The sequence below is a fragment of the Canis lupus genome, chromosome 5 (assembly GCF_048164855.1).
Source record: "Canis lupus baileyi chromosome 5, mCanLup2.hap1, whole genome shotgun sequence".
NCBI classification, from domain to species: domain Eukaryota; kingdom Metazoa; phylum Chordata; class Mammalia; order Carnivora; family Canidae; genus Canis; species Canis lupus.
Genome location: NC_132842.1, coordinates 55,388,895 through 55,401,528, shown reverse-complemented (window position 1 = coordinate 55,401,528; position 12,634 = coordinate 55,388,895). Strand labels below are relative to the sequence as shown.

General features: G+C 36.8%; 1 protein-coding gene across 4 annotated transcripts in view; it reads right to left on the bottom strand.

The window, feature by feature from the left end:
• BDP1 (BDP1 general transcription factor IIIB subunit) overlaps positions 1-12,634 on the bottom strand; it is an 89,353-nt gene that overhangs the window by 21,995 nt on the left and 54,724 nt on the right. For all 4 annotated transcript variants that reach the window (XM_072826746.1, XM_072826745.1, XM_072826743.1 and 1 more), the window contains exons 25-30: positions 12,056-12,443; positions 8,302-8,424; positions 4,894-4,930; positions 4,324-4,416; positions 2,555-2,780; positions 1,242-1,399 (exon numbers count right to left, since the gene is read on the bottom strand). In XM_072826746.1, coding sequence (XP_072682847.1) covers positions 1,242-1,399; positions 2,555-2,780; positions 4,324-4,416; positions 4,894-4,930; positions 8,302-8,424; positions 12,056-12,443 — 1,025 coding nt within the window. The remainder of the gene's footprint in view (positions 1-1,241; positions 1,400-2,554; positions 2,781-4,323; positions 4,417-4,893; positions 4,931-8,301; positions 8,425-12,055; positions 12,444-12,634) is intronic.

Genomic DNA, 12,634 nt, shown 5'->3' with positions numbered 1-12,634 from the left:
CTGAAAAGAATACACATATATTTTTATACATGTATGTGTGTGTATATATGTGCGTGTGAATGTATCTATGTACCCGGTCCCACATTTAGATGCTTATACGTATAAAACACTTTTGGAAGTCTACAATAAAAACATAAAGGCAGTTTACTACTAGATATAAGGTTAGGGGACTGGGAACCAAAGTTTATTAAATTTTAAACCTGTGGACAGTGTCTTATTCTTTGCCACACACGTTTATCTTTCTAAAAAAAAAATGTTTGCTTGAATATTCATGTACACAAAAAAAAATACACAAGAAAATGTTTAATCAAGTAAATATAGCTAACTCTTGAAAAACATGGGGTTTGAGTGCAGAAAACCTCTCATGCAGTATAAAAATCTGCATATTTGATTCTCAAAAACCCTAACCACTAATAGTATACTATTGACCAGATGCCTTATTGGTGACATAAATAGTCAACCACCACATAATTGCATGTTAAGTATATTAGATACTGTACTCTTACAATAAAGTAAACTAGAACAAATAAAATGTTAAGAAAATCATAAGGAAGAGAGCAAATACAGTTATAATACTATACTGCATTTATTTAAAAAAAAAATCCATGTATAAGGGCACCTGGGTGGCTCAGTCAGTTAAGCATCCAACTCTTGATTTCAGCTCAGGTCATGATCTCAGGGTCAAGATCAAGCCCCACATGGGGCTCCACACTCCATATGGAGTCTGCTTGGGATTCTCATATTCCCTCTCCTTCTCCTGCTCCCTCCACTCTTGCTCTAAATAAATAAATAAAATCTTTTTAAAAATCTGGGGTGTGTCGTTGGCTCAGATAGTTGGGCATCTGCCTTCGGCTCAGGTCATGATCTCCAGGTCCTGGGATCAAGCCCCACAGTGGGCTCCCAAGTCAGCACAGAGTCTACTTCTCCCTCTCCTTCGGCCTCTTCCTCCCCCTGCTTGTGCTTTCTCTCTCTCTCAAATGAATAGATTTTTAAAAAACTTTTAAAAAGCCACGAAGAGTGGACTCATGCAGTTCAAACGTGTGTTATTTTGGGTCAACAAAACACAAAATGATAATGAAGCTAGTTGATGCAATTATTGGTGTTTATCTTATAGTTCACTCTCCATTTTGAAACTTTTAATACTAAATTAAGATAACTTTAACCGAATATTCCACTTGAAATGTTAATGCAATTTCTCTTGTAAAAGTAATTTTGTAGCTATTTAAGGGAATAAAATTTACCTCTTTGACTTTCTATTACTTCTCCTCTGTTTACAAACAAATTGGGAACTTCCTGATGAACATTCAACCTGTTCGTTCTCAAAGCCTTAAGATTTGGTTTAGGCTTGGGAAATCTACTTCTCATTCTCAAATTACTGGTCACATCAGAAGTTGTATTCCTAGAAAAAGAGGGGAAGAGAGAAAAATTCATCAACCATGTAAGAACTCCATCTCATTTCATACATTATGATAGTTATATGTCACCTACTCAGGTGCCACAGTATCTCTAAGTGTTCATTTTTTAATGCTGAAAACACACAGCAGTAATTTTATTCAAAATTTAGAAGGGGGATGTCTGGGTGGCTCAATGGTTGAGCGTCTGCCTTCAGCTCAGTGTGTGATCCAGGTGTCCAGGCACGAGTCCCACCCACATCTGGCTCCCTGCAAGGAGCTTACTTCTCCCTCCCCCTGTGTCTCTGCCCCTCTCGGTGTCTCTCATGAGTAAAGAAAAGAAAATCTTAAAAAAAAAAAAAAAAAAAAGTCTAGAGAAGGGAAGAGAATCTGGACCAAATTTGGAAAACAGAGTATATTTACATAAAACTGTTTCACTAAAGCTTCAAAGATGCACACATTGCATTGACTTTAATATGCAAACCAGTAGGGGTGCCTGGCTGGCTCAGTGGGTAGACACTGTGGCTTCTGATCTCAAAGTCATGAATTCAAGCCCCATGATGAGTGTAGAGTCTATTTTAAAAAAATAAATTAAAAAAAAAAAAAAAGGCAAGCCAGGGGCACCTGGAGGGCTCAGATGGTTAAACATCTGCCTTAGGCTCAGGTCATGATCCCAGGGTCCTGGGATCGAGCCCCCCGTCAGGCTCCCTGCTAACAGGGAGTCTGCTTATCCCTCTCACTTGTCCCCCTTTCCCTGCTCATGCTCATACACTCTCAAATAAATAAATAAAATCTTTAAAAAAAAATGCAAACCATTACACTGAAATCAAACCAGCCAATCCTCACTTTAAAGGCTGAGAAATTAGCAGTGCCTACTTCATACTTATACAAGTATTACTCAAAAGCTATTAACTAAATTGATAGTTGGTTTAAATGTATTTATTAGGGTTGGCTCATTGGTTGAGTGAGCATCTGCCTTTGGCTCAGGTCATGATCCCAGGGTCCTGGGATGGAGTCCCCCCATCAGGCTCCCTGCAGGGAGCCTGCTTCTCCCTCTGCCTATGTCTCTGCCTCTCATGAATAAATAAATAAAAATCTTTTTTAAAAATGTATTTATTAATTGCATACTATAAAACTCAAGAGTTTAAGAAAGCAAAATAAACCTGATTGATATAGCGTTCTCCTTTACTTTCTCCACTAAATCAGTTTCTTCTTTAGTACTTTGCTCTTCCAATACAATCTTGTTTTCTTCTAATGATGATGGAGATGTAGTACTGACAGCTGAAGAAAGTTCCTGACATTCAGGAATAATTTTGTGATTTACATTATGTGGGCTAAAAGGAACACAGCTTTTATCCTTTGAATGAACATCAAGAAGTACGCATACTCCTATTACAGAAAAAAAGAGAAAATTAAAAATGACCCAATACAAGTAGGTGTCCAAAGAAAATAAATCCCTCTACATTAAGCAACTGTAAAATTCTATATTATTTTTAAAGTTTACTCTTTTTGGCTCCAAATTTAAATATAGTATCATATATTTTATGCCAGAGATTTGACTTGTTCTAAGCCTAATAATTCTTAAAGACTATAATTTTTGTGCTATTATAAGGAAAAATGAATCTGTTACCTTCAGTAACTACATAGCCTCAAATAAGTTTCAAGGTAGGATTATCTTCATTTAAAATTTTTCAAAACCTGCATATTATTTTCTAAAGATTTGTGACAAGCTCCAAAGTAATACTCTGTCATTGAGAAACGAACTATATATGGGCACCTGGATGGCTTAGTTGGTAGAATATGTCACTCTTGATCTTGGGGACATGAGTTTGAGCCCCACACTGGGTGTATAATTTACTCAAAAAAAAACAAAAAAACAAAAAAAAACCCCACAAAAACAAAAAAACAAACATGAGAGAGTAAATAAGTAAATAAATAAAAATAAATAATAAAATAAATAAAAATAAAAATAAATTAAAAAACCCCACAAAAACAAAAAAACAAACATGAGAGAGTAAATAAGTCTATATAAGGAACCAACGAGAAAACTCCTTGATAAATATATAGATATGGGTCTAGAAGTCTAAAGCCTCAAATAAATGGCAGGCAACTCATCTCCAGACAAAATAATGAGGACGAATATAATTAGCATAACTATCCATTTAGTATACGTAAACTAGAAGGGTCCTCAGACAGTAAAGATAATAACTTCTCCGTAAGGTTAGTCTAATACTTATGGGTTGACATATATTTTGGGTCAGTACAAAGTAACAGAATAGTCACAACTAGATTATTTCAATGACTGCTACTGTCCCTTCATACTATATTCGATTGTCAGGTAACTGTGAAGACAATCCAAAGCAGGAACTCCTTTGCTAAAGTAAACATGTATAAAGTGATCAGTGACCAATGAGATCAGTTAACCCATGTTTATGATGCTTATGTTTATCATGTTTATGATGAATAAAGTGTAAGACTCACTATATTATTCCAGGAATAAAACTTTTTTAAAATAAACCAAGTGTACTACTTTGAAATGGTGGCTACTACATCTAAAGGGGTAAGTTAGATGGATCAATACACACATATTACCTTTTTCTGGAAAAAAACAAAATTATGCCAAATGTAAAAAGCAGATACTGCCTTATTAGTCAAATGTGGGTATAATTTCTTAAAAGCCAAAAAAGGCTTTTTTTGAAGCACCTGGCTGGCTCAGTCAGTTAAGCATTTGCCTTCGACTCAGGTCATGATTCCAAGGTCCTGGGATCAAGTCCTGCTTCCAGTTGTCTGCTCAGCAGGGAGCCTCCTTATCCCTCTCTCTGTCCTTCCCCCTCATGTTCACTCTCTCGTGCTCTCTCTCTCTCTCTCTCAAATAAATAAAATCTTTAAAAATAAAAGGCTTTTTTTGGTAGGACTTATATTTCATCCTTACCATCACTCTGCTCTGTACCGATCTCTGACTGCAACACTAGATCTCCCATTGTAAGTAAAGTTATAGCAGCTTCAGTGCTTCCATCATTGGTACCTTGTGAGGAAATATACCAACATTAAAATAGAAAAATGAAGCTGAAAATTGAAGTTTGTTTACTTAGAAAACATTTTTAATTCAAATATTTATCCTCTAGCAACAAGTTTCAATATCCTCCATACCACTAATGTCTTACTAGGGCAATGTTTTGTTACTACAAAAAAGAAATCATTGATTGTTAGCTTTTACTCATTGAAAATGCCTCCTTCTCATTAAGTAACTTCCTACCTTCAAAGAAAGTACAACTGTGCAGATAGAGGAAATAAGTAATATTTCTTTACTAAACATTTAATTCTTAACTCACTTCATAATTATTCCAAGAATTCCAAGTTTCTCCTGGATATAACACATTCAACAGTGGAACATATTGTTCAACTCTCCAGTAAAATGATTCATTTGCTAACAAATACCAATACAAAATCACCCTGTTAGTGTTATCCAAGTAGTTTTAGCAGTTCCCTTATTAACAGTTACCTGTTTCATCTTGGATATGTTCACCTGTGTTCACTTCCTAAAAGAGGAAAAGATAAACAATGTCTTACATATTTTCCCAAATATATGTTCTGTCTCAAAAACCATGATTTTTACAGTTCTTCAATATTATTGATTATAAAGGAGTGGAAACTGTTAAACATATGTCATGATCTTATATGTAGAAAAGTCTAAGGAATAAACTAAAAAAGCTACTAGAACTAAAGAGTTCAACAAAGTTCCAGGATGTAAGACCAATATACAAAAATCAATCATATTTCTCTACATTTGCAATAAAGAACCTGAAAGCGAAATTGAAAATACAGTTCCATTCACAACAGTATCAAAAATAACATACTTGATAATAAATTTAACAAAGGAAGTGCAAAGTCTATACTGTGCAAACTATGAAACACTGTTGAAAAAAATCAAAACCTAAGTAAATGGGCAAAAACTCATGTTCATTCATTGGAAGACAATATTGTGAAGAGGGGACTAGCCCCCGCCACAAAGTGATCTACAGATTCAATGTAATCCTAATCAGAATCTTACATAATGTGCCAAAATGACAAGTTTTTAAAATCCATATGGAATTGCCAAGAGCTCCACAACAGCCAAAACAATCCTAAACAAAGAATCAAGTAGGATGACATATTCTTTCTAATTCCAAAACATTAAGCAACCATAATCAATAGAGCATCACTGGTACAAGGATAGACATATAAATCAATGGAATAGAACTGAGAATCCAGATATACAGTCAACTGATTTTTGACACGAATCCAAGATAATTCAATGGAGGAGGAGTCTTTTCAAAGAAATACTGCAACAACTGTACAGTTACACACAATGAAGAAGGACTCTAACCTCACACCATATACAAAATTTAATTCAAAATTGATTAGACTTAAATGTAAAACTATAGGAAAATCTGGGCAGCCCTGGTGGCGCAGAGGTTTAGCGCCGCCTGCAGCCCAGGGTGTGATCCTGGAGACCCAGGATCAAGTCCCACGTCGGGCTCCCTGCATGGAGCCTGCTTCTCCCTCTGCCTGTGTCTCTGCTTCTCTCTCTCTGTGTATCTCTCATGAATAAATGAATAAAATCTTTAAAAAAAAAACTATAGATTAAAAAAAAAAAACTATAGGAAAATCTATAAAACTATTAGGATGGCTCAGTTAGTTGAGCATTGACTCTTAATTTCTTAGGTCATGATTTCAGGGTCGTGAGATTGAACTCCATGTCAGGCTCTACATCCAGCTTAAGATTCTCTCTCTCCCTCTGCTCCTGCCCCCCAAACTCGGCAGGCGTGCTCTCTAAAAAAATAAAAAATAAGTAAAACTAATAGAAGAAAAATTGGAGTCAATCTTGAGGACCTTGGCTTTCACAAAGAATTCTTAGATATTACAGAAAAGCATGAGAAACAAAAAAGATAAACTGGACTTCATAACTAAAAACTTTTTTATTTAAGATTTTACTTATTTATTTGTGAGAGACAAAGAGAGAGAGAGGCAGAGACAAAGGGAGAGGGAGAAGCAGGCTCCCTGTGAGGAGCCCAATCTGGGACTCGATCCCAGCACCCTGGGATCACGACCTGAGCCAAAGGCAGACACTCAACTACTGAGCCACTCGGGTGCTTGAAATTTTGTACTTTAAAGTGAACCATCAGGATCCCCGGGTGGCGCAGCGGTTTGGCGCCTGCCTTTGGCCCAGGGCGTGATCCCGGAGACCCGGGATCAAGTCCCACATCAGGCTCCCGGTGCATGGAGCCTGCTTCTCCCTCTGCCTGTGTCTCTGCCTCTCTCTCTCTCTGTGACTATCATAAATAAATAAAAATTTTAAAAAATAAATAAATAAAGTGAACCATCAAGAAAATGAAAAGACAATTCACAGAATAGGAGAAAATATTTGCAAACATGTAAGTGACGAAAGACTTGTATCCAGACAATGTAAGAAAATTCTTACAATTCAATAATAAAAAGACAAACCATGAATTTTAAAAAATGGGAAAAGGCTATGAATAGACATTTCTACAAAGATGATCTACAAATGGTCAATAAGCACATGAAAACATGCTTGATGTCATTAGCCATTAGGGAATGCAAATAATCAAAACCACAGGAAGGTACCATTTCATATTCACTAAAGATGGCTAGATCCAAAAAGTCAAATAAAAAGTGTTTGCAAGGATGTGAAATTGGAACCTTTATACACTGCTAGTGGGAATGTTAAAATGGTACATCAGCTTTGGAAAACAGTTTGCTACTTCCTCAAATTATTAAACACAGAGTTACCATATGAGCCAGCAATTACACTCCTGGGAAGGTATCCAAGAAATATGAAAATGTACTGTCAATAGAGAAACTTCTACATAAATGTTTACAGTAGCATTCTTTATAATAGCCAAAAGATGGAAATGACCTAAATGTTCATGAATACATGAACAGATAAACAAAATGTGGTATTATCCATATGGAGTATTACCTGACCAAAAAAAGGAATAAAGTACTAATACATGCTAGAACATGGCTGAATCTTGAAAATATTATGCCAAGTGAAAAAAGTCAGGCACAAAAGTCCATACCATATGAGTTAATTTATATGAAACATCCAGAACAGACAAATCTATAGAGACAAAAAGTAAATTACTGGTTATCTAGTAACCAGTAGGAGGAAATAGGGAGCAACTACTTTGTGGCCACAAGGTTTCTTTCTGAGGTGACAAAAATGCTCTAAAATTGACCATGACAATGTTTGCACATATCTATAAATATACCAAAACCCACTAAATTGTACACTTTCAATGGGTGACTTATATGGTGTGTGAGTTGTATCTTAATAGTTGTTAAAGAGTGTAATTCCCAGTCTTCATTTCCAAAAACAAGATAAATACTAATCAAATAAGGAAGAGTACCAAACAAAATGCAACTAAATATATTTTAAGTAATTTGTATTTAATATGGATTTAATGGAACAGAACCTTTACCTCAGTTTATAAGGATATTAAGAGTTATTCATGCATACACCAAAAATCAATACTTTCAAGCGAAATACAAAATCCATGATTATTCACCAGTTTCTACTATGGCTCCCTATAATGACAGAAATTATAGTAAGAATGGTTTGTAAACGTAAAGCTTTCTTTTTTTTTTTTTTAAGATTTTATTTATTCATGAGTATACACAGAGAGGAGAGAGAGAGAGATAGAGACACAGGCAGAGGGAGAAGCAGGCTTCAAGCAGGGAGCCTGACGTGGGACTCGATCCAGGGTCTCCAGGATCACACCCCGGGCTGCAGGCGGCGCTAAACCGCTGAGCCACAGGGGCTGCCCAACTTAAAGCTTTCAAAATAAACTTCCATTCATTTGAAATAAAACAAAGAGTTAAAACAAAACACATTAAAATGGATGCTTACAACAGATAATGCCTTTAAACTTTCTTCTTCTTTCATTTCCTGAGTAGTCACATCTGTGTTTGAGAGTGGATGTTCAACAACAGCTATGCATCCTATATCTGGTGCGTTCACGGTTATTTCAAGCTGTCAAAAACAAGAAGTTTCATTATTTCATTTTGGCATACCACAGTCAGTAAAACACCATGACAAGATAAAATAAAGTGTTAAACTGAAGAAACAATCCACATTCATACACAATTTAAAAATGAAATACAGTAATTCTTAGATTGACATCAACTTGGCAAAAGTTAAAACATTTAAGGTTTTCAAAGGGTCTGTGATCCTTACAAACAGTAGGCAAAATTTCCAAGGCAATTTTCTTAGTACCTAGCATTTCACTTCTACTATCCCCACTTTGGTCTACTTACCCATAATTTCTCTCATCAATCTATTTATGGAGTGCTTTCTAAAAACTAGAGGGCAATAGATACAAGGATACAAAGCTGAGTAAGGCAAGTTTGGTCTCTGCTCTCAAGGAACTCACAATCCGAGAAAAACAGACATGCAACTATCTAACTATATACATTCCTCAATGGTTTAAGAGAGAGAAGTTGAAACCCACCCTTGCACCAAGGCAACTATCCTCTCCCACAACTCCAGGATAGCCACAGCAATGGACATAAAAAAGAAAAAAATGAATTCATTCACATTTACTCATTTAGTAGTCTTTTTGGTCAAAGGCCCCTATAATCTGGGGACTAAAGGACTAAGATTTATCTCCTGACTGTATACAAGACAGTCTGGCTCTTACTCCCTTATTAACAGAGAAGTATAAAAAAATCATGATTCAGGGGCACCTGGGTGGCTCAGGTGGTTGAGCGTCTACCTTCTGCTCAGGTCATGATCCCAGGGTCCTGGGATCGAGTCTGGCATCAAGCTCCCTGCTCAATGGCAGCCTGCTTCTCCCTCTCCCTCTGTGGGCCACTCCCCCTGCTCATGCTCTGTCAAATAAATAAAATCTTGAAAAAAAAAAAAAAAAAGTACAATTCAACAGAAACAAAGTAAAGAGTCAAGAATGAAAATCTGGGGATCCCTGGGTGGCGCAGCGGTTTAGCGCCTGCCTTTGGCCCAGGGCGCGATCCTGGAGACCTGGGATCGAATCCTACGTCAGGCTCCCTGCATGGAGCCTGCTTCTCCCTCTGCCTGTGTCTCTGCCTCTCTGTGTGTGACTATCATGAATGGATAAATAAAATCTTAAAAAAAAAAAAAAAAAAGAATGAAAATCTGCCTTCATGATATAATTACTATAGTAACACTTATGCGTCCTTTTTTCAGGAGCAAATATTAGAGAAAATCTTTGCTACTACTCTATAGACCTGGGATCAATGAAAAGGTTCAAGTGACTTGAAAAAAAATTTTTCTGAAGAGTTGAGAATGAATGATAAATGGAAATATTGTAGATATTCCACTTTTAGAACATTTTCATTACTTCAAGAACCCCATATCCATTAGTTATCACTTTTTTTTTAAGATTTTATTTATTTTTATTTATTCATGAGAGACACAGAGAGAAAGAGAGACAGAGACACAGGCAGAGGGAGAAGCAGGCTTCATGCAGGGAGCCCAATGTGGGACTCGATCCCGGGTCTCCAGGATCAGGCCCTGGGCTGAAGGTGGCGGCGCTAAACCGCTGAGCCATCTGGGCTGCCCTCACTTTTTTTTTTTTTTTTTAAAGATTTTATTTATTTATTCATGAGAGATACAGAGAGAGAGGCAGAGACACAGGCAGAGGGAGAAGCAGACTTCTCACATGGAGCCCTTGTGGGACTTCATCCCGGGTCTCCAGGATCACGCCCTGGGCCCAAGGCAGATGCTCAACCACTGAGCCACCCAGGCGTCCCCAGTTATCACTCTCTTAACCCCTCATCTCCAAATCCCTAAGCCAAACCACTAATTTACTTTCTGTCTCTACAGATTTTCCTGTTTAAGACATTTCATGTGAATGGAATTATATGTGATTCTTTTGCAACTGGCTTCTTTCACTTAACAATATGCCTTTCAACCAATGAAATTTGTAAAACACAAAACATACAGCTAAATCATTTTTTATGCAGTAGTAATCAGCTGTCCTTGTGATTATTAACAGTGAATAAATAAAGGTGGCTGTGGACTTCCATTTACCATAAATATGAACTTACAGATTCAATAATCTATTACTTCTGGATTCAACATTACTTGAATTGGTTTAAGTTTCCTACTTCTTTTATTTTTTTTTTTAATTTTTAAAATTTATTTATGATAGTCACAGAGAGAGAGAGAGAGAGAGAGAGGGGGGGGCAGAGACACAGGCAGAGGGAGATGCAGGCTCCAAGCACCGGGAGCCCAAAGTGGGATTCGATCCCGGGTCTCCAGGATCACGCCCTGGGCCAAAGGGAGGTGCTAAACCGCTGCACCACCCAGGGATCCCTCCTACTTCTTTTATTATCATCATCACAACTATCTCAGCTCCAAATTCTGTTGCAAATGACTCAGAAATTATCACAAATCCTTAATACAGAAGACATGCAGTTGCGCTGCTCTTTAAGCCGAGTAATTTACTGAAAATTGAGGCAGAAACAAAGCTGGAATACTAGATCCAAGAAGCCAAAAAAGGAGCTCTTTTAACAAAATAAGTTAAAATATTATGTCCCTCCACCTCCTATCCATTAGGATGGCTACTCCGGGGGAAAAAAAAGAAGAAAGAAGAAAGAAGAAAGAAGAATGTGGAGAAATCAGAAACCTTGTACACTGCTGATAGGAAGGGAAAATGATGCAACTGTTATGGAAACAGTATGGAGGTTTTTCAAAAGAGTAAAAATCGGTGTACACTTTACCATATAATACAGTGACTCCACTTCTAGGTATATGCCCCAAAGAACTGAGAACAGGGTTTAGAAAAGGCATTTGTACACCCATGTTCATAGCACCACTCTCTGCAGTACCGAAAAGATGGAAGCAATTCAACTGTCCACTGACAGATGAAAAGATAAACTGTGGCATAGTACATGATGAAATATCATTCAACCTTAAAGAAAGAACATTCTGACACATGCTACAACATGGATGAGGACAGATACTGTATGATTCTAGTTACATGAAGTACCTAAAGTCCTAAAGATGAATATAGAATAGTGCCTGCCATAAGCAAGAAGGGAGGAGGTAATGGGAATATATTGTTTAATGGGTAAAGATTTAGTTTTGCAAGACAAAAAAGTTCTGTGGATAGATGGTAGTGATGGTGCAGCACAATAATATGAATACACTTAATACCACTAAACTACACACTTTAGAATAGCTAAGATAGTAAATTTTATGTTATGTGTATTTTACCACAATTAAAAAAAGAAAAAAAAGTAATACGTCCCTTCTACTTTCTTTACCAACTAAAACTTAGCCTCAGCCTATCAGATAGTTAACAAAAAACACCTGTCAAAATGAAAAAGAGAACTTAATCAGAAAGTAGATTAATCAACTTCCACATATTAAATGAAACTAATTGTTCCTTATTATTATACTACCTCACAGTGGGCCTGGGTCATAAAGCTTAAGTAACCACAGGAGCCTCCTTCTACTTATTCCTTCAGCTATCCACCAGGCCTCAAATAAATTACATACAGTAGAGGTTATTTAGAGAACAAACTTTTCAAATCAAAATAATCACTAAGAAGAAACAATACTATAAGACACACTATAAGAAAAAAAGACAAAGTTTCAAGAATTCAAAAAAACAAACCACCTCTTCCATTGTTTCCTCTATTTGAGCAGAAACAGGTTCTGGAGATCTGAGACCAATGGGAACAAACACTGGAGCTTTGTTTACTTCTTCTGGGGCAAGATGGTAACTTTCGTCTTCATAATCAGGCTCAAAATCTTCAGCATCATCTTCATCTTCTTCCTGTGAAGCCCGAAGAGTCACCAGCGTGGCCTTAGAAGCACGAGGTTCCTTCTTAGAGGTCTTACTTCGAACTCGTTTAGATCCACGCCCTCTGGTGACACTTGGTTTCATCTTGCGATGCATTCTCCTTCCACTATGATCTACCTCACACTCTGAAGCAGAGGAGATAGTTGTTCTTCGTTCCAGACCAATTTTAGAGTAATTTGATTCTTTTAACAGCTGTGGAGAGCTGGACGTTTAATCAAAATAACAGTATAGTCATTACAGGCACAAGGAGAAAGATATTGTAATGAAAACCAAATCTTAGAAAGAAGTCCCACTTCAAGCCATTAAAATGAAAACACCCACAATCCATTATGTCAAAGTTACTCTGTGAAATGAAGAAAGAAATGTACTATTACTACTAGTTTCTTATTCAGA